Source organism: Tenrec ecaudatus, chromosome 13, assembly GCF_050624435.1.
Source record: "Tenrec ecaudatus isolate mTenEca1 chromosome 13, mTenEca1.hap1, whole genome shotgun sequence".
NCBI classification, from domain to species: domain Eukaryota; kingdom Metazoa; phylum Chordata; class Mammalia; order Afrosoricida; family Tenrecidae; genus Tenrec; species Tenrec ecaudatus.
In genome coordinates, this window is record NC_134542.1 from 82,126,512 (window position 1) to 82,150,554 (window position 24,043).

Consider the following 24,043-nt stretch of genomic DNA (forward strand, 5'->3'; position numbering starts at 1 on the left):
CCTGGGTCACCAGGGAGAGGTGGCTCAGAGGCCCCGGCTTCCTCTGTTTCAGACTCTGGGGTTCATTTGGGGAGGTTGAGCAAAAGTCCTTTCCCTTGATTACTTCCTCCTCTTGTACATGGACACTTCCAATTGCTCTGCCAGGCTTTCAGCTTCTAAACTCTACTCACAGTTGGAGCACTTTGATCCAAACAGCATCCCATGGAAGTACTCCCTGCTTCTGAAGCAAGTGAAGTTCCATAATTCACACTTCACCAGCTTAACACACACACACACTTTATTTAAGTAAATTTTCCTCAAGGTCTAAAGCCTAATTAACAGCCAGATACATCCTACTGTAAGACCTAGGAGACTTAGGAAAGGTAAGAGAATTCAAAGAATTCTGTGTTAATTATTTATTTATCCAACCGGAGGCTGTTCACCCGTGAGAGGGGAAGTCAGGGCCGGCTACCCAGAACACAACCGTAATTAGGTTTGTTTTGAGTGGTGCATTATAGTTTAGGGGTATTTGTTTTTGATCAAGGCATTGAAGATGAAAATCACTTGGTTTTAAATTTATAAAGCAAAGATGTTTCCTTTAATAAGAGGACCTAATGCTGGAATACCCATTTTGAATTCATACGATGGGCAGCGTAGGACTTCCAAGAAAAACAGCAAAGAGAGACTGGCCACTGAGGAGGCGTGAGATGAGCAGGGGCTGGCTGTCGGTCTGGCTCCCAGGAAAGGGGCTACAGTGGCACGGGCAGGGTGCTGAAGGGTAATTCAGTTTGTTTTGCTGATGTCTTGCAGGCATCAACATCAAATTGTTTCCATCTAAGAGAGGCCAAGTTGTTTTTTTGGGGGCGAGGGGGAGTATAATCTAGGAAGAGGGTAGAGTCTCGCACCAGATATTCTGGGGCTATTCCTGACCGCATTGGCCAGTGGCATACCATCCCCGGTTCCTGCAGATTTTGGGAAAGGAAATGAGTTAATACATGTAACATGTCTGGCACACCGTGCTCAATAATTATGCATTGCTCTTGATGATCATGATCAAATATGGGACTATCCTTGGTCGCCAGAGCCTCCCTGTGTAAGATGTGGCATGAGAACCGCCAGGACCAAACTCCAACTGGTTAGCAACTTACTGTGTCTGTGTGATCTTTGACAGGTCATGTGACACCCTTTGCCTGCAACTCTGTGCTCATTAGGTGTTGTCTAGTTGGTTCCAACTCACAGCAACTTTATGTACAAGAGAAGGAAAAACTGTGTTCTGCATCTGAACCCATGGTTGTAGGCATGGGGTCAACTCATTGAGTTGAAAGTCTGCTTCTTTTTCATCGATCCTCTATTTTGCCAACCATGATGTCCTGCCTCTGCTAACATATCCAAACTGTGTAAACCAAAGTCTCGGCCACCTGCTCTTAGAGGAGAAACTTTCCCTACCTACGCTGAACGTTATCAGGAGTGGCGTAGTGGGTGTGCTGCGATGGTTTTCTTGGCTGACATCATAATTCGAACGTGTCCATTCCTCTCTGCTATACCTTTTCATCGCCCAGTTTCTGCGTGCGTGCAGGTGATTGCAAAATACCATGGCCGTGGTCAGATGCTCCTTAGGCCTCCAGATGACACCTTTGCTTCACATTTTCAAGTGAGCTCTTTTGCAGCAGATTTACCCAAGGCAATACGCCATATGGATTCTTGACTGCTTCATTGATGGTGGAGCCAAGTAAAATGAAATCCTGACAACTTTAATATCTTCTCTGTTGAATCATGGTGTTGTGAGGGTTTGGGTGTGCTTTTCTGTTGAAGCTTCATCCACACTGGTAGTTTTTCAGCTTTATCAGCAAGTGCTTCAAGACTTCTTTGGCTCCTGCAAGCAAGGTTGTAACATCTGCATCTCACAGGTTGTTGGTGAGCCTTCCTCCAATCCTGATGCTGCGTTCATCTTCAGATAGTCCAGTTTCTCAGATTATTTGTTTGGGATCTAGACTGAGTGGGTATAAAGAAAGGAAAAACCCCAACACACACTTTTCCTGACTTTCAGCCGTGCAGGCTCGCTGTTCTGTTTGAATCACCCACCGCTTCTTGGCCCACGTACAGGTTCCACCGGAGCACAGTATTCTGGAATTACCTTTCTTTGCAATGATATCCTTAGTTGGTTATTATCCATGCAGTTGGACGCGGTGGCACAGTCAAGGGGGCACAGGTAAACATCTTCCTGCTATTTTCTGCTTTCAGCCCAGAGCCAATGTAGTGTCTGTAATGACAGTCCTCGTTCCATGTCCGCTTGTGAATCCAGCTGGAATTGCTGGTCATGCCCTATTGATACATTGCTGCAAATGCTTTTAAGTTATCTTCATCAATTTTACTGACCCGGGGTATTAATGAGATCCTCCAGTGGTTTCTGCTTTCTGTTGGGTCACCTTTATTCTTTAGGACTGAGCACAGATATGGATCTTTTGGTTAGTTGCCTAAACGAATGGTTTCCAAATTTTCTAAACAAATGAGAGCATTCAGCATAGTGTCCAATTGTTGAAACAGCTCCGTTGGTGTTTTGTCCACTCCTGTAATATTTTGTCATTTCCTAATCAGTGCGCTCAGTGCAGGTTGTTCTTCAGAGTACCATAGGTTCTCGTTTATCTGCTCCTTCTTGAAATGGCTGAATTTGAACGTCAAATAATTCTTTTTGGCTTAGTGACTCATCTTTGGTTGCTACGACATCCTCCCTCAATTAATATTTTATCTGTGGAATCCTTCAGTACTTCAACTTGAGGCTTGATTTTTTTTTCCCTTCTCTTCTTCCAGCTTGAATACTGAATGTGTTCTTCCCTGGTGACTGTCTAACCCCAGATCTTTGCATATTTAATTTTAGTCCATCGTCTTCTTGGGCTGCCCTTTGAAATCTGTTCAACTCTGTTGCTCCATCATTGCTTACAGTTAGTTTAGTTCTTGTGGTATTACAGGGTAAGCACTAGACTGTTTATTACCAAGTTTGAGAGTTCAAACCCACCAGCCTTTCGGTGGGAGAAAGAAGAGGCCACCTGTCAAAGAGTGACAACCTCATGAGATCAATGGGGAGGCAGTTGCTTTGCTTTGGTTTTATGTTCAAGAGCATGTTTCACTGCATCCACTTTGTCTTGTATTTCCTACCTTTTTACTGACATTTTGCTTTCTTCATGTATGGTGTTCTCCATGTCATCCTACCAGTCATCCCGTCTTTGTTCGGTGTATCAAATCTGCTCTTGAGCTGGCCTCACGTGGTGGAATATCCTCAACATTGGCTCTCGTGAACTTGTCTTACTTTATTCAGCTTCAGCCAGAATATGCTTAGACGCCATTGGTGGTCTATTCTAAAGTCGGCCTGGCCTTGCTCAGACAGATGATGATGTGCTTCTCTATCGTCCTTTCCCACAGATCTTCGTTATCTGTCTGATGAGCACAGTGATACTTACCTTACTGCTCTGTCAAGAGAGCGTTCATGAGAAAACACTATGTGAAGATGTCTTATAAATTTTATAATGAAGCATGGTATAACTGTAAGGCATTTGCACAAGTCTTCCCTCTTCAAAAACTTCCATTTTATTTAAAAGGCCCAACCTTCACGTTCTGTTTGCAAATGGAGATATGCCTCAGAATTACTCCGAAGAGGCACCTTTACAGCAGAAGAGGCACACACGTGAGAATGTGTGATAGTATAGGTAATACCACCTGGCTTCTGGAATTCCTTTAGCATAACTAGGAAAACCCCTACCCCCAGGAGCCCTCGTGGCGTAGTGGCTATACATTGGGCTGCCATCGTAAAGTCCGTAGTTCAAAACCACCAACTGCTCCTTGGGAGAAAGGCAGGGCTTTCGATGCATAAAGATCCACCATCTCAGGAACCCACGACAGGGGCAGTTGTACCCTGTACTACAGGGTCGCTGTGAGCAGACGTCAACATGGCAGCAAGACAGGGCGCCTTGTGGTATACTGGCATTTGTTGGCCCGCTACCTGCAAGGCTAGCACTTTGGAACCACCAAAGATAGATGAGGTTTTCTACTCCCATAAAGAGTTACCATCTGGAAAACCCACAGGGGCAGTTCTACCCTGTCCTATAGGATCGTCATGAGTCGGAATCGACTCAAGGGCAGCGAGTGACCTCTTACTTTTCTCCAAGACCAGTTCATTTCCCACTTTATGATGCAGCCTATGGTACTGTCTAGCCTTCTGAGTTCTTAAAATCCCCACTCCATGCTCATGTTGCCCTTTACAGATAGCATTTTTACAGTACTTCTCAATTTACACTGTAATTTGAAAAGTAGACTTCACTTTTTCATTTGTTTTTTTAAGTGTAGAAACTAGTGTTGTTCCCTGAAACCTCCTCTCTCCACATATTATTTGTTCCAGTAACATAGCTTTGTAAATTTATTGTTATGTCTTTTGTAGTCAGCAGACATCTTTTCCTTCCTCCCTCCCCTCTTTCTCTCCTACCTGTCTCCCTCCCTTCCTCTTCCATCCTTCCTTCTAATACCACCAGAGGCTCTTGTTCAAGCTTGATTCTTTCCTTGACTTGTCAGTCATTTATATAGATTCGGCCCTTTATGTTGTGCATGAGCAGACATGCACTAAAAGTGTACATGAGTTCTCCAGTACGGTACAGCACATCAGGACTAGTCTGTGTCGTGCAGGTTCTGAGTTTATATTCTTTCTTGGGTGATTGGTGAGTCGTCACCACGAAGAAGGGCTTCCCGTTGCTGTTACGTGTGAGCACCAAGGTCTCGTTTCTGTGCCCATCCTAAATGCAGTGGGAATGAATATGGCACTTACCGTGCCCTTTTAAGTTCTAGATGTCATCATGTATCTTGTTTGATGTTTTTGTAACTCTCCATTCATGGCACTGGTTAATTTTCTTATTTCATATTGTGCAGGATGTCGACTGTGTGGCTTGCTATTTCCAGATACTCAGAGGGACCGTGTGAGCTTCTTTGATGGCTGTTGATTCTGTTTATGCTCTCCCAGGTTTCCTTGCGTCAGACATAGAGGGACCGTGTGGGGTTCTTGAATGGCTGTTAATGGTGTTTACGCTCTCCCCGCAGGTTTCATTGCATCGGACATGACATCCCGACACTCCAGTACCCAGTTGTGGTTAATTACGCATTATCACGAAATGGGATCACTGTACGACTATCTGCAGCTCACCACGCTGGATACGGTTAGCTGCCTTCGCATAGTGCTGTCAATAGCCAGTGGTCTTGCACATTTACACATAGAGATATTTGGGACCCAAGGAAAGCCAGCCATCGCCCATCGCGATTTGAAGAGCAAAAACATCTTGGTTAAGAAGAACGGACAGTGTTGCATCGCAGATTTGGGTAAAATAATTTCAGTTACTCTTTTTACTTTTATCACCACACGGTTGTTTAGCCAGGTTGCGTTCTTTTGTCTATTTCCCCAATATTTTATTATGAAGAATTTCAAACATGCAGAAAAGTTTAAAGAGTTTTATAGTGAATAGCGGTATATGTACACCCTAGACACAGTCATTAACATTTGTCTTTTGCTAAGCTTTATTCTCTTTCTCTCCATTTTCCATTCATCAGTCCATCTTATTTTCGATTAATTTCCAAGTAAAATGTAGGCAAAATGACCAGAAAAGCCAAACTCCCTGACATCGAGTCGATTCTGACTTGTGGCGACCCTCTAGGACAGGGTAGAACGGCCTCTGTGAGTCCTGAGACCGCACCTCTTCACAGAAGTAGAAGACTCCTCCCACAGAGTGCCCGGTGGTTTTGAACTGCTGACCTTGTGTGGCCCTCTACACCACCACATTGACTTATAACCCACATCCCTATTTGGATAAGACTAGCTCAAACCTACTGCCACGGAGTTGATTCCAATTCACAGCAAGGCCGCAGGACAAAATAGAACTGCCTTTCGGGGTTCTCACGGTTAATCTTTCAGGGGACAGTTTCATGGAGTGACAGGTGGGTTTGAATGACCTACAATGCAGTTAGCAGTCATGCTCAGTGCACTGCACCACCAGGGTTCCCTCCCTCTACGACCTCCCTTCGCCCCATGAAGTAACCTCTTGCTGGTTTGATTGGCAAAGACTCCCTGCTCCTCGCCACCCTCAGAGATAGGCAGTGCCGGTGCGCTCCTGTTGCAGGACATGCAATGAGATGCTCTTAAATGCGGTCTCTAAAATCATTCTTCCCTAACCAAGGATAAATATCATTTGACAAGAGATGAAAAAAGTCCCTGAATGAACCCATTCACCCTCTACCTTGTTGAATCATCCCTTATAGCATTAACATAATGCTCAATGTACCTTTGGTCACATTATAAATAAGGCTATTTCATTGTAATCTCATGCTAAATAAGGCATTTTACATAAAACCATATTTATCTTAGACACTCAGAATATTTACCAAAAAAATAAGTAAGGAGGGGCAATAATACTTATTCATTTCAGTGGACTACTGAGAGTTCTTATTCTACCTGATTAAAAATATGCTTTATCTTATATTAATATCATTATAGTTATTGCTAGACCTATACAGGTTGAGATGATTAACTTCAATTATGTAAGCAATGAGGTTGTAAAGAACACTGTTGGTTTTCACGTTAAGCACTTAGCACAGCAAAGAAAAAATATTTTCTTTGAGTCCCTTTCAAGTCTTTGCCATGCTCATTGAAAAGCGATTCACAGGGTTTTCCAGATAGGGTAGGAGACAGGCATGAAACTAAAGGTCTCTGCGGGCGGTGTCTCGGGTGACGCGGAAGGTGCGTCACGGAATACCAGGGTAATCTTAGTGTGAACCCTGACACCCTCCATTATTTGCTGTGTTTTGTGCTCACTTCCTTCTGTTTCTGTTTATTTCTCCCAGTGCTGATATGGAGGGTCGGGTCAGAGCGGAGGGGGACTCCAGTGCTCAACCCCAGCGCTCGGTCCTGCTGTCTTGTTCAGCATTTTCACACAACTGTTTCCACGCCTTGCTCGTGGAACTAAACACACAGGAATGCCTGCCACTCAAGGTTCTAGAGAGATTTAGGAATTATTTAAATGCAAATAAGAAGCATTCAGGCAGTAGCTGCTGCCTTGTTGCTGACGTCTACTGGAGTTGGACGGAGGACACCAGCTGTTGGCTCTGGTTGATGAGATGAGCTTGGGGAGAACAGTAAACCCAGCTAGGGAATTCTTCCCCTGCATTCCTTTTGGTCTGCAGCCTTCTCATGGAATGTTTGCTTAGGTCTAAATGTCTTTGATAAGGGGTCAGTACTCAGTAGATAGGTAGTACAGTAGATGGGTCTAATAAGACCAGAGTTTGTGATGTACTTTGTCATTGTATCTCCAGAAACTCAGGGTCATTCATTAGAAAGAGCCCAACAAGACCATTATTTCATTAACTTGTCCAAATTTGTATTATAAAAAAGGATGTCCAATATACGTAAGCAGTGAAAGAAGGCTGCTAGGCAAACTCATGCATAAATTCAACATCTAGGTTTGACAGCTTCTCAGGTTTGACTGTAATTTTGTTAATGTGATTGATTGTGTTTTGTATATATACCTCTATTGGCTGTGTATTTTCTAAACCATTTGAAAAAGGTTGCAGCTCTCACAGTGTGTTATTTCTAGATGTTTAAAAATGCGCCCCCTTCGATAAGATAACTTGCCTTTGTCTTAGCGAAATCGCAGTTTCATGATCTCTCTCTCACACACACACACACACACACACACACACACACACACACACGTCCTCTAACGTTACCTAATACATACTTTCAATTTTTTTCCGAACAAGAATTTAGCCGCGGTTCACACATTGCATTTGGTTGGTAGGTTGTCTTCGTTAGTGTAACATGTATCACTTACCAAAAACCAAACTCACTGCCATCGAGCTGATGCCAACTCATGGCAGCTCATAAATTGCTCCTAAAACGGAGCAGCTTCAGATGAATAGCTGTTAAGGCGTGTACTCCCGGGGAGTCTGGGATCGGGGAATGGCAGAGCTGTGTGGTCCTGCCTCAAGGTCTCCTGAGTGTTGTTGCATCGAAGCTGCCGGGCCAGGGCGGTGGTTTTGTGAGCTGAATCTCCAAGGTGGCATTCCCCCTTCACGGTTGGCCTGATGCCTCCGTTCTCCACCACGTGGGCCTCTCCAGGGTGCTGCTTGAGTGGCTTCCTAGCACAAGGAACAAGCTACAGCAGGACAAATATTTACCATGAGATTTGTCCTATGAGCTGGGTTCCGATTCCATGCCCTTTGGACTCCTGCCTCTGGGAGAGTGCCATCTAGAGAGGACTGTGGAGGCTTACACCATTGTTGCCTGCGTGGCACGTCACAGTGCCTATGGACGTCTCCCCTCTACAGAGTGACACATGGCCTCAAAGTCTGACTTACAGGGTTTGACATTTGCTTTTGAAAAAGAGTACGAGCTGCGTTAGAGCTCACACGTCACTGTGAGCCCGTTTCCCTGTCGACTTCAATCCGTAGCGCCTTGGTCTGTTGCTTCCCTGAAAGCGGTTTTCTGCGACGACGGGGGCCCTGTTTGCTGTGCTCACCTGGGAGTCCTCACAAGTGTCCCACAGCTGACACTGGCTGTAACAGCAATGACCACGCATGCCACAAGAGGGCGCTTGGGGTTGGGACTGGGTTGAAATCCCTCTGTGACCTCCTATGAGAAAGATAGTGAGCTGACCACCGCGGTTTTGTCTTCTTCCCTTCAGGCCTGGCAGTCATGCATTCCCAGAGCACCAATCAGCTCGACGTGGGGAACAATCCCCGTGTGGGTACCAAACGCTACATGGCTCCCGAAGTTCTCGATGAAACCATCCAAGTGGATTGCTTTGACTCTTACAAGAGGGTCGATATTTGGGCCTTTGGGCTTGTTTTGTGGGAAGTAGCCAGGCGCATGGTGAGCAATGGTAGGTATCGAACGTAACACACTGTTGTCCTTGTCTCAGTCCCCCTGATTCTGCTGCCTTCAAAATGGTCCAACGGAACACTGAAGTCCCGACTCAGACCTGTCACGCTGTAGGCATTCATGTTTGATGGATGGTTGGTAGGTGAGATCGAATCATGTTTTACTTTAAATACACATAAAGGAAAGGACTGCTGAGAAAGGATATTTCTGGGAAAGACTGGTTCTTCTATAGTTTGTCTTTTGATTGAGCAATGCTTCCTTCCTTCTTCCTTCCTTCCCTCCCTCCCTCCCTCCCTCAGTCCTGCTTGTCTCCTCTCCGCTCTTCTGCTTTCTCTGCCCTTCTTGCGAGCATGGGTTAAGTTGAAGGGCGTGCTCTAGTGAACCCAAGGATGGGTCCTGCCATTTTAAACCTTTCCACTCAGGATTATGAGAAGAGGCTTAGCATTTACCCTCTTGTGAAACAACAGGCGCTGTCTTCTGAATAAGGCCGGTTTAAAGTCAGGGAGCCATGACAATGTAGCTTATGTTGACCTCATCAGTCAAATAGTTTAAGGAATTGGTACTTTAGCTGAATTAGTTTAGCAGGTAGGGGCACATTTGCTCCTGCTAATCTTTGAATGTAACTAAATGCATTGTTGTACTCTAAAAGTACGAAGTGTATTCTTTCAAATCGCATACACTGTATCTACCTCAAACAGCCGGCTACTACAGTAGAGACCGCTGAATTAACTAGCTAGCCCTCTTCATGGTTTTACAACTGGAATTCTTCTTTCATGGAGGTTGTGCCTGAAGTTATTCCAGGAAGACAGAAGAAAATGCCATGAACTCATGCATTTACCCTCTCTCCTCCATCAGAATATCCTGCATGTGAAGGATTAAAGACATAGTGCATGGCATTGCTAACAGCCATACCCCCTCCCACGTCCTGATCAATCCCAAGGATTCTTGGGGCAATCATAATTCTCGTAAGTAATACATCCAGAGATTAGGAGTTTCTGTGAGGGAAGTGGAGTAATTTAATGACATTTTCATATGCAGAAGTGTGCAGTAATTAAAATTGGCATGCCTTCAAGGCAGCTTTCTCTCTAGCAGAAGAGTGTGCTTGCTTTGAATAATCATCTCAGGGTATCGGAGCTAGTGTTTCTGATTAAACATGAACACACATGGATAGGGATTTAGAAATGTATTTTGTTTTTATTTATTATTTTTAAATGGGAATCATGACCATTCTCTTGGCACTTGTTTCTCCATTGTCCGGCGCTGCTGACTTGAATTTTGTGCCACTCTAGTGTCTTGAGAATAGTTGCAACAGCGTGATGGCTCCGCTCGTGATTTACCAAGCTTTGACCTTTGTCTGAAATTGCACATTGACTCGATTGCCCCGCCCCTAATAAGCTTTGAACATCTTCGACCTGAAATGCTAGTTTTTCCTAGCAGGCAGTTGGTAGAAGGCCTGGCATAATAATACACTGTGTAACAGGGATCTTGCCTTGAAGGAAGACAGAGGTGACTTTGCAAAGCCAGGACAGTACCGTTTCCAGCTGTGGACATGCTGAAGTGGGGCCAAGCTGGCAGCCAGTGTGACCAAAGCTGTACTTGGCAGAAATTTGTAAGAACTCACATTGCAAACCCGCCCCCTGTGTCAGAGGCAGAAACTCCAGTGGTTGTAAGCATCCACACTGGTGACCAGGAGCGAGTTTGAAGTTCTAGGCATCAGCTGAAGATTTAGTGTTACAAACGGTGGGTTCTTTTAAATATTATTATTCATGGTGACCGGCGCAGGAAGGGAGAGTCTGTGGTGCTTGTAACTTTTTGTGCTTTGGCCCTGCTTTTCTTCTTCCTCATCCCCTCTCCCCCTTGCATCATCATGCGGACTTTGGGAAATTCCTACATTTTTTGTGGGTTGAGCTTCTGTTCTGCGCTGTGGGATTTAGTTGGTAGGGGAAGGTTTTCAGCCAGCCACTGTCCCGTGGCAGTGACTGCCTCGCTCTTTTCCTCCTCCTCCTTCTCTCTCTCTCTCTCTCTCTCTCTCTCTCTCTCTCTCTCTCTCCCTTTCTTACAGGGGCAGTCATCTGCCCACACCCCCAGACCCACAGCACACATGTACGTATGTACACAGGCAAGCTCTGAATCATTTTATCGAAATGGCAGCTTGAAAATGCTCAATGTTACTTAGGAGCTTTTTGATGAATAATAAATAGGTTACAACTCCCCTCCCCTGCCCCTCCAAAAATAAAAAATAAAAGCAGAAAAATAGAAAAAAATTTTTAAAAAGAGAGAAATGTTACTTGGTTGTTCCAACATTTATGGTACTCACCACTTCCTGTCTGTGCATCTGGATGTGTATTTTTTATGTATTTATAACTATAGAATGGATAAAATGTGTATCTTTTTCATTCACATTATTTTTAATGTTATTAATTAAGCTCATTTTATAGCCAATGGCCACATGGTATCTTATGAACCTAACCATTTCTTTGTAGTTAGACATCCTGTCTCCCTATCTGGGGCCTATAGCAGACATCTTTGTGCTTGCCACCTTTGCACAGAGGGAAGAAGTAACTTTCAATCTGGAAAGAAGTAGACTCAGGGCAAAGAGGGCGGACATTCTTCTGGCTCGGCACATATTGTCAAGTTGCTTTCCATAAGAGTTGGACTAATCTACATTATTCTGCTCACTCCAGGGTGTGATGTACCTATCTTACGTTTTTACCATCTTTAGGAACTGTCATTAAAAGAATACATATTTTCAAAATTATTGCATATAATATGTCCCTCATTAAAATAGGTGCGTATCTTATATTAGGTCATTATAATTATGCATCCTTTGAGTTTCTGAGTCCATTTTAAAAGTTGATGACCGAATCGTTCCCTCAGAACCATATGATCCTCAAGTGAACCATGAGCATAAAAATAGATGGCATTTAATGTTTTCATTGGAATTTTATGTTTGTTTTCTGCTAATAATAAACCTCATGCTGTTTCTATACAGAAAATGAGTGTTAAGTCCATTTTTAAAAGGGAAAATTTCTCAATGTGCCTTTTGAATTTAACTTTATATGTTTTGTTTGATACTGATAGTAGAATTGGTAGGAAAGGATTTTTACCTCCTTTCCTGTTTGAAATTTCTATGTACATTTAAGGCAGAAAGTTAATTAATAGTTTTCAACTGGAATATGTATCAGAATGACTTAGGGCCTACCCCAAGAGTTACAGTAGGTCTAGGGAAATGAATGAATGAATGAATGCACAAAAAAGCCAACTCATGGGCATCAAGTGAATTCCAACCAATAGCAACTATAGGACAGGGCAGAAGGGCCTTGGGTTTCTGAGATGGTAACTCTTCAAAAGCCTCATCTTTTCCTGCCAAGCAGCTAGTGATTTCAAACGAGTCTGCTTGCACTATGCCCACAGTTCAGGGTAGGGCGGAACATTTCCCTAACCAACTTCTTTATGTCAGAAGAGACTGCAACTTGTTCTTAGTGGTAGAGTAGCTTAAGGCAAATGGAGGAAATGGGCCAAACAGCCAACCCGAAACTTCAAAGGGCAGCCGGATAAGATGATGTAAAATATTATAACGAAACGTGCAAAGACTTAGACAAGCAAAAAGGGAGAACATGTTCATCATATCTTAAACTGAAAGAACTCGGAAAATTCAAACTTACAACACAGTAAGATTCCCCGGACAAAACCGTGAATGCTGCGAAATGTCGAAAGAAGATGGGAGGAATGCACAAAACCCCTCTCCCAAAAAGAGCCGAACAGTCCACCGTTTCAAGAGGCTGAATGAGCAAGAGCCAGCGGTGCTGAAGGAAGCCACTCAAGCTGCACGGAAAGCATTAGCCAGAAACCAGCCTCTAGGCGGTGGAAAAGGAAGGCTTCCACGAGACAGTGCACCCCGTGGCACATGGAGGGGCGCCAGCAGCAGGAGGGTTGTGAGGATGGCGCCGTTCTATTGTATAGGAGGTCGCTGTGCGTTGGAACCGCCGTGATGGCACCTCACAACAGAAACTCCCAGGTGAGGATGCGCTGGGTCAAGGACCACATCTTGCCGTGTGGCGTTGAAGTGGAACGTTACATCACTGTTTGGGCGAGGGAATAAAGGACGCAGCTGGAGTCTGTCCAAGCAGGGAGCCCACCTTTTTTGTATCCTGATGCTCCCATGAAACTTTCTTTTCTAATCTTCAGAGGGTTTTATTTCTCCTTCCTGCACTAGAGTTATCCCATTGGAAATGGGTGATGGCTGCCAGTGGGCTTGCATCTTTCAGCCCCTTTCTGCGCCTCTTGTGAGCTACCTGCACCCTGCTTGTTGTGTGAGGGACGCCAGTGCAGTGTTACATGTGTCAATAATGATTGGTATCTCAGAAGAGGTTTTCCTGGCCAACCTAAACCCATCTTGCAGTGGGGACTTGAAAGTACTGGTGGTTATCATAAGCTTGTGTTTGGGTGCACACACTTTGGGAAAACCTCTTCCAATGAATCCTTGAGCTTGCCACGGTCTCCTGTTCCTTAGTGCTCGGTGGACTTGAGTGTATGGAAACCATGACAACTCTTAATGTACAGCGTGCTTCACAATTTCAGTTTACTGCTTTAGTACATATTAAGGTTGGAAGGAGGGAGTAGCCATGTTAGAGAACAATGTTTTCTCCCATATTCATTAGTTATATATTTTTAATGTTGCAGCGTATGCCCGCTTATAAGTGACTTCAAGCACAAATATGGAGGCAGGACAGAACAGAAGCACATTTTCAATGCTTCCCAGAATTTCCCATCCCAAATACAGAGATCTGGGCTACAAATGTTAGCTCGACCTTGTTTTGGAATCTTATCTCCCCAGGAAGAAGGTTTTCTGGAAGCCTAGTGTCTCCCACGAGTCACTGGTACACAGACTCCTTCCAGATTTCTTTTTTCCATATCTAAATGCCTCCTCTACCCTTCTTTGCTTAATTTTTAAAATCTCTAAATTGCATAGCTCTTCCACTTAAATTCACATTTAAAGAAAATGATTGTTGCGACTGAAAATGATGGAAAACTGGTATCAAGTGGTATAAAATGAAAATACTGTTCACATAAATATGCAGATAATACAATGCAAAAAAAAATTGGCCAGCAGCCATGTCATGTTATCCCACATGCCACCCCTGAAGGAAGCGGCGTGTTAGCCTGCAGTCTTCCCAATCCTCTCAGAAAGGCAGTACGAACAGTTACCTCTTTCGCGCTCCATGGCTTTAGGTCTGGTGCTCCAGTGGCTGGAGACAATGGCAGAGCTCTGTCCCTCACTGGCTGATTGGGAAGAATGGTAGAATATAAACAGGATTGAATTCTGATTCTTGGTTTTACCTTTAATTAGTTGTCAACTTTTCCTCTATGGACCTCAAGTTCTTCGTCTAACAAATCTAACCACATCCAGAGGACTGCCTGTGCCCTGCCTGCCTGCGATTGAGAAACCCCCAAGCTTTGTAACCCCAATTTTTTTCTCTCCTTATTTATTTGGCAGGAAAGCTGACTTGAGTGAATTTACTGGGTGGTCAAACCTGGACCTCAAGTGACATGAGTCTTTTTATAATCAGTGGTCTTCACTTAGTGCAAGTGTTCACATTTGTGACTGAAATATGCTTGATTCTGGGGTGCTTCTCAGCCACTGAGACACAAAGATTAGGCTGTGATGATATCTGGTATTTTGAGCAGAAAAAAGGAGGAGCTAGGGGAACTCACGAAGAGTCTGCAAGTCATTTTGTGTGGCTGACTCTTCCAGGAGGAGACGACGAGAGCTGAGTGCAATGTGGTTGAGACAGGTGATGTGGGGTCCTGGTTTACAACTGCCGGCACCAGCACCATGACAGGCTGTATAAAACCAAAGTCTGGGGCAGGCTTAAGCTCTAATTTTAGATTCCTGGACACTGAGGTAATTCTGTCAGAGGAGGCATCACCTGTCCCAGACTGACCAGTAGGGAGCAGTGACCCCCACCGCGACCTCCTCCCCCAATTGACCAGTCAAGAGAATACGCACAGAACTACTCACCAAGCACCACTGGACAACGCTGATGCCAGAAGTTTTCTCCAATAAGTTTAAAGAATAGCAACACTGGACTGCCCCCGGTCCCTAGCCCCATAAAAGCCCAGGGAACAAAGAACTCGGGGCTGATTCCCTTTTGGACGCTGGGTCCCCGCTGCGCTGGGCAGTGGAGGGAGGGAAGCCCTAGCTCGAGCTAGCAAATAAACTCCTTTTGGCGCGTTTGCATCTCAACTGGTCGTAATTCTTCCGTGTGCCCAAGGTGAGCTCGGTCGGGTTCCTTTCCCCAATCTAACAGTGATCCCACGGGCAGTGGGACAACCTTGGAATACAAGTGGAGGGATGACAGAATGAACTTTTCCCTTCACCTGCTCACCAAATGGTCAGCGTTTGAACCCAGCCATTGTTGCATGGGTCAAAGATGTGGCCGCCTGCTCCTGTAAGATCGATAGTTTTGGGGATCCTGTGAGGCAGTTCTTCCTGTGCCATAAGGTTGCGAGCAGTCAAAGTCAACTCCTTTGAAGTGGGTTTTGTTGCAATTCTCTTGATGGTCTCTCCAGTGACCGCAGTGGCAGAGGGCGACCACAGAAGACGCGAAGCAGAGAGGTCAAGTTATAGCTGTCTAGGAGTAATATAAAGCCTCTAATCCATTAAGATCTGAGAAAATTGGGAGGAAGGCCTTGATCTCAAAGACTTGTATTTTAAGAAGGTAATGCTGGCACGTAATATTATTTTTGGAAGCACTCTCTGGGGCCTGGGGCACGTACTCCAAAGGTACTGGAAAACGGAGGCAGGACCATTCATTGGTTTCCTCAGAGCCATGTAGCAAATGCATAGTAGAGCTTTGGGTTGGTGAAGAGAAGAGAAGAGAAGGTCATGTAGACAACGAAAGAACAAACGAACAAACTGTCATCCAAACTGAACGCACATACCACCAGTTGGGGGGGTGTTCGTTGTGAACAATTTATCTCATTTCTTGGTGACCCCATTTGAGTCACACCAGCCTCCTGATTCAGGAAAGCCAGCCTGGCTCAGTTTGTTCTCTCCTTGGCCACTATTAGCAGCTGCTCCTGCCCTGCATTCCTGTAGTCTCTGTTGTTCGCCCCACTCTCTTGGCACTCGGAGGCCTTTGTACTTTTAGTTACTGTCCCTGACTACCTGCCGTCCGGTGACTCGGCAGCTGCACACTGGGTGCTGCCTCAAAAGAATTGAATTCACCTTTTTTTCCTTTTTCATAGCAGCCACCTTCTTTTTTTAAAAAAAATTGTTTTTTGCCTAGCCACCCTGATTGTGACCGTATGTATGCAAGTATAAACCGACCCGAATATCAGCCGAGGCACCTAGTTTTACTACGAAAGCTGCATTAAAAATGTGCTGGAAAACTCGGCTTACACGCGAATAGACACGGTACTTTCTTTCTGGCAGAAGTGAAGCATGCAGGCAGGTAACTTCCTACCTCAATGATGTGTTGCTTTATAGTCTGCTTTCATCTCTCCCTTGCCTCCTACTTGTCTTTCTCGTGTCTCCCCCCGCCATTGCACCGTTTCAGCCACGGGAAGGTGCTCTCCCTTCTGGCCAACATCTCCTCGTCTTGTCTCCTTACTGTGCTCTCTCCCTGGATGCTCTGTTTCCTGGGTCTTGTCTTCCCCGTAGTAAAATCCAGGAGCCCTGGTGGCACAGTGATTATGTGTTGGGCTGCAATCTGCAAGGTCCACAGTTCAAAACCACCAGCCACTCCATGGGAGAAAGAAGGGCAGTTACATATTGGAAACCCACAGGGGCAGTCCTACCCTGTCTTTTGGGGTTCCTATGAGTCAGCATCGACTCGATGGCAGTGAGTTTGGTTTGGTTTTAGTAAAACCCCTGGGTGATACAGGTGGTTGACATGCTTGGCTGCTATTCACATCACTAAGTTCCACTCTGCCTAGAGACACTTGGAAGAAAGCCCTGGCGATCGATTTCCCCAACAACCGGCCATTGAAAATCCTGAGAGCGTAACTCAGCCCTGACACGTGGGGGGGCTGTCATGAGTCAGAGTCAACACAATGGCAACTGGCTTGGTTTTCATTTTTGTCTTTTCTAGAAAACGCCCCACTTCTCTAGATCAACCCAAGCCCCCCATGCCTTCTTGAAAGCTTTCTTACGTTCCCACAGCACCCACTTTACAGCTGGCACCTGGGCGGATTCTACTCCGCGGCTGCCCCTTGGACAGAGTAGAACGGCCTCACGGAGTGTGAGATGCTGTCATCCTTGTCCCGTCTTTCTCCTGCACAGCCACAGCCAGGCTCGGTGTGGCTGCTTGTCACCAGAGCCCCTATGTAAACAGAGAATTTAGCATTTCTTTCTTTCTTTTCTTTTAATCATTTTATCGGGGGCTTGTACAACTCTCATCATAATCCATACATCCATCCATCGTGTCAAGCACATTTGTACATTTGTTGTCCTCATCATTTTCAAAACATTTGCTTTCTCCCTGAGCCCTTGGTATCAGCTCCTCATTTGTTCTCTCCCTCCCCAATCTCCCTCCCTCATGAACCCTTGATAATTCATAAATTATTATTTTGTCCTGTCTTCACTGTCCGACGTTGCCCTTCACCCCCTTTTCTGTTGTGCGTCCCCCAGGGAGGAGGTTATATGTAGATCCCTGTAATCGGTTCCCCTTTCTACACCACCCTCCCTCCGCCCTCCCGGTATCGCCACTCAGCACTGCTCCTGAGGGGATCATCTGCCCTGGAACTTGTGTTTTTCTTTTTAAGTTAGTAGCAAGTAGTGGGATGAAAAGAAAGATTTCAAAAAATTTTTTTTAATATTTCAATTAAGAAACCAGACTTGGTTTGCTCATCCCTTGCTTCCTCTGGAGTTTGAGTTATTTGAAAAGCAAGACGATGACTTGCACTTTTGTCCCCCTCAGCAATGAAAACATGGTGCACATAGAGGAGGGGCCTTCACCAACGTCGTGGAAACAGAATTAAAAGGCAAAGGAAGCACCCCACCAGCTTGTTGACGCTCCTTCAGAATAGTCATTGTTTTCCTTGACCAGAGGCACTGCAAGTGACCCGAGAGTTTCATCTCAGGTTGATTTTATTGTGGGGAAGCATGACCAGCATCGATGGGAATATCACCAGTTCCTGATGATTGAAGACAGAGCGTGACTGAGTCGCAGACATAATTGATGAAATGGTCCTCCCTTTTAAACTGGACTCCTTTTGTTGATACACGGTGGCGTTTTATGAGATTAAAATGTGGGGAAAAGGAACACAGGAGGAAATTGCAGTTTTGTAGGGTAGAGATCATTGTTGGGTGTCACAAATTCTGTTTAAAAAAAGCTATGCTTTTCTCTCTCTCTCTCTCTCTCTCTCTCTCTCTCTCTCTCTCTCTCTCTCTCTCTCTCACACACACACACACACACAGCAGTATCCCACTCTGTATTATTCACATTCACAGAAAACCTTCAGCTGACTTATGGTAGATTTTTTTCAGCACTTAAAAGCAGGCAATTAAATGAGTTCTTTCTTAGAAATATTCAAGTGATAGAGAAGGGGCCATCTCTTTAACTCTTTCCCATACATTCTTTTGGCCCTTTAAGAAAGGACAGGCTCTCTTCCAGGTTCGTATGGTTGTTATTGTTAGGTACCGTTGAGTCGCTCTTGATTCATGGCGACCCTGTGCACACAGAATGAAACACTGCCCCCTGCTGCACCATCCCCACGAGCGTTCCTCTGAGTCCATCATTGCAGCCTCTGGGGCAGTGCTTCTTGTTGAAAGTCTTCCTCTTTTTTTCACTGTCCTTCTCCTTTACCAAGCACGGTGTCCTTCTTTAGGGACTGGTCTCTCCTCACGGCATGTCCAAAGTGTGTGAGATGAGGGCTTCCGGTGCTGGCTTCAAGAAAGCATCCTGGCTGGACTTCTTCCAAGACAGAGCTGTTTGTTCTCTTAGCAGTCTATGGTTCTGTCAAAAGTTCTTCACCAGCACGCTGATTACAATGCACCAGTTCTTCAGTCTTCCTTATTCAACGTCCACCATGCATATGAAGTGATTGAACATCCCATGATTTGTGCCAGATGCACCTTCGCCCTCAAAGGGATATTCTTGCTTTCAGCAGTTTAAAGAGGTCTTGGGCTGCACATTGCTTGATCTGTTGACTGCTGCTTCCATGCGCATTGATGGTAGATCCCAGCAAGATGAACTCCTTGACAACTCCAGTCTTGTCTCCGTTTATTAGGAGGTTGTGTATTCGTGAAATCGTGAGGGTTTTGAAGGCCACAGTCTTTGATCTTCTTCAGCAAGTGTTTCAGGTCCTTACATCCAGCAAGCAAGGTCGTGTCATCTGCACAATGTAGTTACCAATAAGCCTTCCCCCAATACTGATGTCCGATTCTTCTTAATATAATCCATCTTCTCTGATTATTTGTTCAGTATACAGATTGAATAAATCCATATACAATTGTATTTTTTTTTGTGGTGTCTCTTAGGACTGCGAAAGGATTAAAAAAAAATTTCTAGGTTTTTCCCAGGAAAGGAAGGTGGGTTCTTTGAGATGAAGGGCCCCAATGTCTCTTTAGGAAGCAGCAGTTAGTGTCTCCCCACAAGTTCTGTAGGATCGGCCAGGAGGAATTTTTTTAATTAACTCCCTTGATGCATATACATTTCAAATGCAGTTAGCAATGTCTATAAGTGTTAGGGACTTCATAAAGCGTATCGTCTGGAATGTTCTTTTCTATAATACAGACTACATTCCAGTTTAAAATAAACTCTTAGTATGCGTCTGTAAAGTGTTTCTTGTTTGGACCTTTTAAATCTGCAGTGTTTATTGTATGCTATTTATATCTAATCTTTTGTGTAAACACTTTGTGTTGGTAGTAGGATTTATATGAATGGATTGCCTTTCATAATGTCTCTGATAAATAAAATATAGAAACTTTTTAGATGGTTTGTAAGAAGTAGAAAATCTAAATTATCATGTTCCCAACTGTTTCCTCTCCTCCAACAAGCTGTCTTCTATTAGGGAATAGAAGATAGTTGTGTGGGGAAGAAAGCAGTAAACCAAATAATCTACTGACCTCATTGTTGAAGCCTGACAAGAGGAGGAAAATAATGAATTTTCTTGGTTTCATTTCTGTATGGGGAAGGATCAGTTTTCTAATTTCAGTTGATGTTATTTTGAGCTTCTCTATGTAAGCCACTGAATTAATTGTACTGGGAAAGGGGTTGGTATTAGAAACCATACAGGTACAGAAGCTGAACTTAGCCACCGATGTCTTTTGAATTTCCTTTGGGATAAAATATGAGTTCATTTTTCTTATCTATTCTTCCTCATTCTCCATCAGGTAGTCTTGTTTACCTTTATCTCATGCCTTCAATCTGGGAATAAATAATAGAACCTGAAGGTAGACAACAGCAGTGATTGAATGAGGAACCTTTTACTTTACATTGTTTATGCCTTTCCCTTTGTGATGGATTATTTTATAGCAATAATTCCCTCCATACTTGACAGAATTGCTTTGATGACGATGATGGTGGTGGTGGTGGTGAATTTGTTCTTCTTTGAGGACAACTTTCTGTTTGTTATTTTTTAAAATCATTAGGTACATGGCTACTCTTTTTGCATCTTGTTCCTTTTTGATCAGTGTTGGTGAATCTCCTATGTCTTCTCAGGAATTAAATAGATCTACTTATATAGCTTCCATAATGTTGTTCATAGTTGTAGTTACATGATAAATAGCCACATGTTTTTTATAGACAATTGTTCACTAATTCTCTAAACCTCCTTCAGCTTCAAGTGTGGGCAACATGGTCAGTATTTTGCCCTGCCACATTATAACCTGGGGCACACGGCAATGAGGCTTTGGGGAGACGTGGTGCCCTTGCTAAACCAACAGCATCCTTGTTGTTCTGTGCAGGCATCGTGGAGGATTACAAGCCACCCTTCTACGATGTTGTTCCCAATGACCCAAGCTTTGAAGACATGAGGAAGGTGGTCTGTGTGGATCAACAGAGGCCAAACATACCCAACAGATGGTTTTCAGACCCGGTAAGTGCACCAGATTCTTAATTTAAAGACTGTCCTCAGCGATGGACTTTCAACTGGAATTTCTCATCATGTTTTTGGCAGAGTCCCACACCTAGCTGATAGGCACAGAAAGTAGGTTCATGTGGAAAACTCTGTATTTGATAGATGATGGTACTCATGCTAATGAATGACAATCGCCACAAGAATTTCTGTGACTGGTTAGCCTTCTTCTGAGAGACTTCATTGCTATTGCTACTAGCTGTGGACTGAAGTTTTCATGTCTGAGCTAAGAGCTTTTAGGTAGGTCCCTTTAAGCCCCTTCCTGCTCTGCATATCTGAAATGTCCAACACAGGCTGCTGCTTAACACGGAATTTGTGCTTCTATATAGCAGCAACTCCAAGACATGGAGAAAGAACTCTCAGGCAACTCTCAGCATTATCTCTGGATTGGGATGATCTCTAGTAGCACCCAGAAAACCAGCCAGGGGCCTAGCATGACTATGTCATTTACCTGATCAAAGTCGGTTGGTGGCATCAGGAGGCCACAGGTCAGAGTTTATGAAACACAGAAGTACGTAGCTTCGTTAGCATTAGTCAAGGCTTTAAATATTTATGTAGAAAAGACAGCAGTTGCATGAACTTTGCAGGACCTGCGGAATGCCACAATAGAGCTGACACGGCATGAGCCCCACTTGTCCGTTCACTAGACAGCTAACGTGGCACGCCGGTGTCTGTTCTTTCTCTCCGCAGACGCTAACGTCCCTGGCCAAGCTGATGAAAGAATGCTGGTATCAAAATCCGTCCGCAAGACTCACAGCCCTGCGTATCAAAAAGACTTTGACTAAAATCGATAATTCCCTAGACAAATTGAAAACTGACTGTTGACACTTTTCATGGTCTCCGGAAGGAAGATTTGATGACGTTTTTGTTGCTGACCAGCTAGGACCTAATGGTGGCCTGACTGGCTGTCAGAACAGAATCCATCGGTCTCCCTCCCCACGGGCTGCCCTGACCAGGCAGGCATCGTTTTACCCAGCCATGTGTTTGGTGAGGAGACACCCAGACCACCCGGACCTCACGCAATGACCGTGAACTGGGCATTTCGCGAACTGTTCCCACTGCAGAGACTCGTGGTGGACAGACACTCTTGCAAAGGTAGGGACCTGGAGGAACACAGAGGAATCCCACACGACAAGATCTGGGCATTAAACGGCAGCGGCTTTGCTCATCTTTCACAGGTCTCTGGACACTCCCCACGGGACACATGAGGAGGTGGTGAATCTGTACTCAGCAATATTGCCTGTGCTTCTCTTCTTTATTGCACTAGGGATTCTTTGCATTCCTGACTTGCACTGTTACTCTTCATTTCAGAGACCCAACCTGCTCCAACATTGGCGTGTCCTCCGTTGGTCTGTCTTCGGATCATAGGAATTCAATTTGGCAAACACAGAACGTAATGTCAGACTTTGCTGCATTTTACACACGTGCTGATGTTTACAATGATGCTGAACGTTAGGAATTGTTTATACACAACTTTGCAAATTATTTATTACTCCGTGCACGTCGCACGTTTTTACAAAGCAGCTTCGTGCATATGTTAAAGCTTATTTTTATGTGGTCTTATGATTTTATTACCAAAATGTTTTAACACTATACTCGGAAATGGACGTTTTCTTTTATTATCAGTTAAATTCATATTTTAAGTGCTTCACATTTGTATGTGCGTAGACTGTAACTTTTTTGTTTTCGGTTCATTTGTAGAATGTATTTAGCCATTATCCATGTGACACCACCGAATATATTACTGATTTAGAAACAAAGATTTCAGTAGAGTTTTAGTCCTGAACGCTGTGGGGAAAATGCATCTTCTTCGGAATTATCCATTATGTGCATTTAAACTCTGCCAGAAAAAAAATAACTATTTTGTTTTAATCTACTTTTTGTATTTAGTAGTTATTTGTATAAATTAAATAAAATGTTTTCAAGTCAAACAGTGGAAATTATGTTCTAAATATAAAGAAGAACTGTGTCTCGCAGCTTTTAGGGAACAGAACAACAAAATTAATTCAGAAATCGAATCGGCTTTTCCGGTCTAGTAATGAGCTTGACAGGATGATTAGGATGTCCTCCAGGAAATCTGCGTTTTTAGCTTAATTTTTTTTAATGTGCTACTGCTTTCCTTCGTTTCCTCGACTTTGAAATGACCTGTCCCGCTCTCGCGGGTTATGGAGCTATAATTGAGAGGGAAGACATAAAAGCTTTTTGATTAGTTTAATAAGCATCTGTGTGAGTGCGAAATCATGGATGCCTCCCATCTTGTTGCTGGCAGAGAGGCAACATTGGCTTTTTTTTTTTAACTTCTTGGGGGTTGTGCTCAATGGAAGTTGTAAAGATAAAGTTTAAAGCAGCCCACTATAGAAGGGTTGAGAAAATTCGGGAATGTTCCCTGAAGGCAAGCTAGTACGTTAACTTAGGATGTATTTTCTCTTTCCTTGGAGGACATAGCTCTATCGGAGTCACAGCGCGAGCAATCATTTCCCTGCTTTATTGATGCATTCAGACACAGAACAAGTCGTGACTATACCATGTGCTCGGTTCATGCTGAAACTAAAAACAAACAGGACCTGGATCAAGAAGCCAAATGTAATCTACAACCTAAAAGTTCCTCCTCCTCCCTTCTCGCTTCGTCCCCTCACCCCCCCCCCCCCCCGTACCCGGATCTAACTGCTAATCTGATTCCTAACAGCTTTTGTACATATTTAAAAACACACCCCAAACCATTCTGACTCACGGCGACTCGACGCGTTCACTGATGATGGAACACTTTCTAAATGGATTTGCACAGTGTAGACGTCGGTGGGTCTATTTCAGTGCACAAAATCACTGGGTCATACATATGTGCTTAAAATGCTCCGCTTTAATTGATGGCACCGGAAGGAGGTTGTGCCAACTTATTCTCCCACCAGCTTTGCATGGGAGTCAGACAGTTGTACCTCTTCAGCATCACCTGTTTTTGTGTGCGTTCTCATTTTCATTATCCTTTCGGTGAATGCTGTCCACAATTCTCAGCAAAACGAGATCGGAACAGGGAGAGAGTGAGTTGCCATAGCTCTTGCCGATCGCGCCAGTGCCCAC

The 24,043-nt window shown here is 44.3% G+C and overlaps 1 protein-coding gene across 1 annotated transcript in view; it reads left to right on the forward strand.

Annotated features, from left to right (window-relative positions):
• Positions 1-22,899, forward strand: part of ACVR1 (activin A receptor type 1) — a 151,222-nt gene extending 128,323 nt beyond the window's left edge. Inside the window, exons 7-10 of the mRNA XM_075529716.1 lie at positions 5,059-5,334; positions 8,688-8,885; positions 20,799-20,929; positions 21,659-22,899. Of these exons, the coding sequence (XP_075385831.1) occupies positions 5,059-5,334; positions 8,688-8,885; positions 20,799-20,929; positions 21,659-21,793 (740 nt within the window). The 3' untranslated portion in view covers positions 21,794-22,899. The remainder of the gene's footprint in view (positions 1-5,058; positions 5,335-8,687; positions 8,886-20,798; positions 20,930-21,658) is intronic.
• Positions 22,900-24,043: the final 1,144 nt, after the last annotated feature.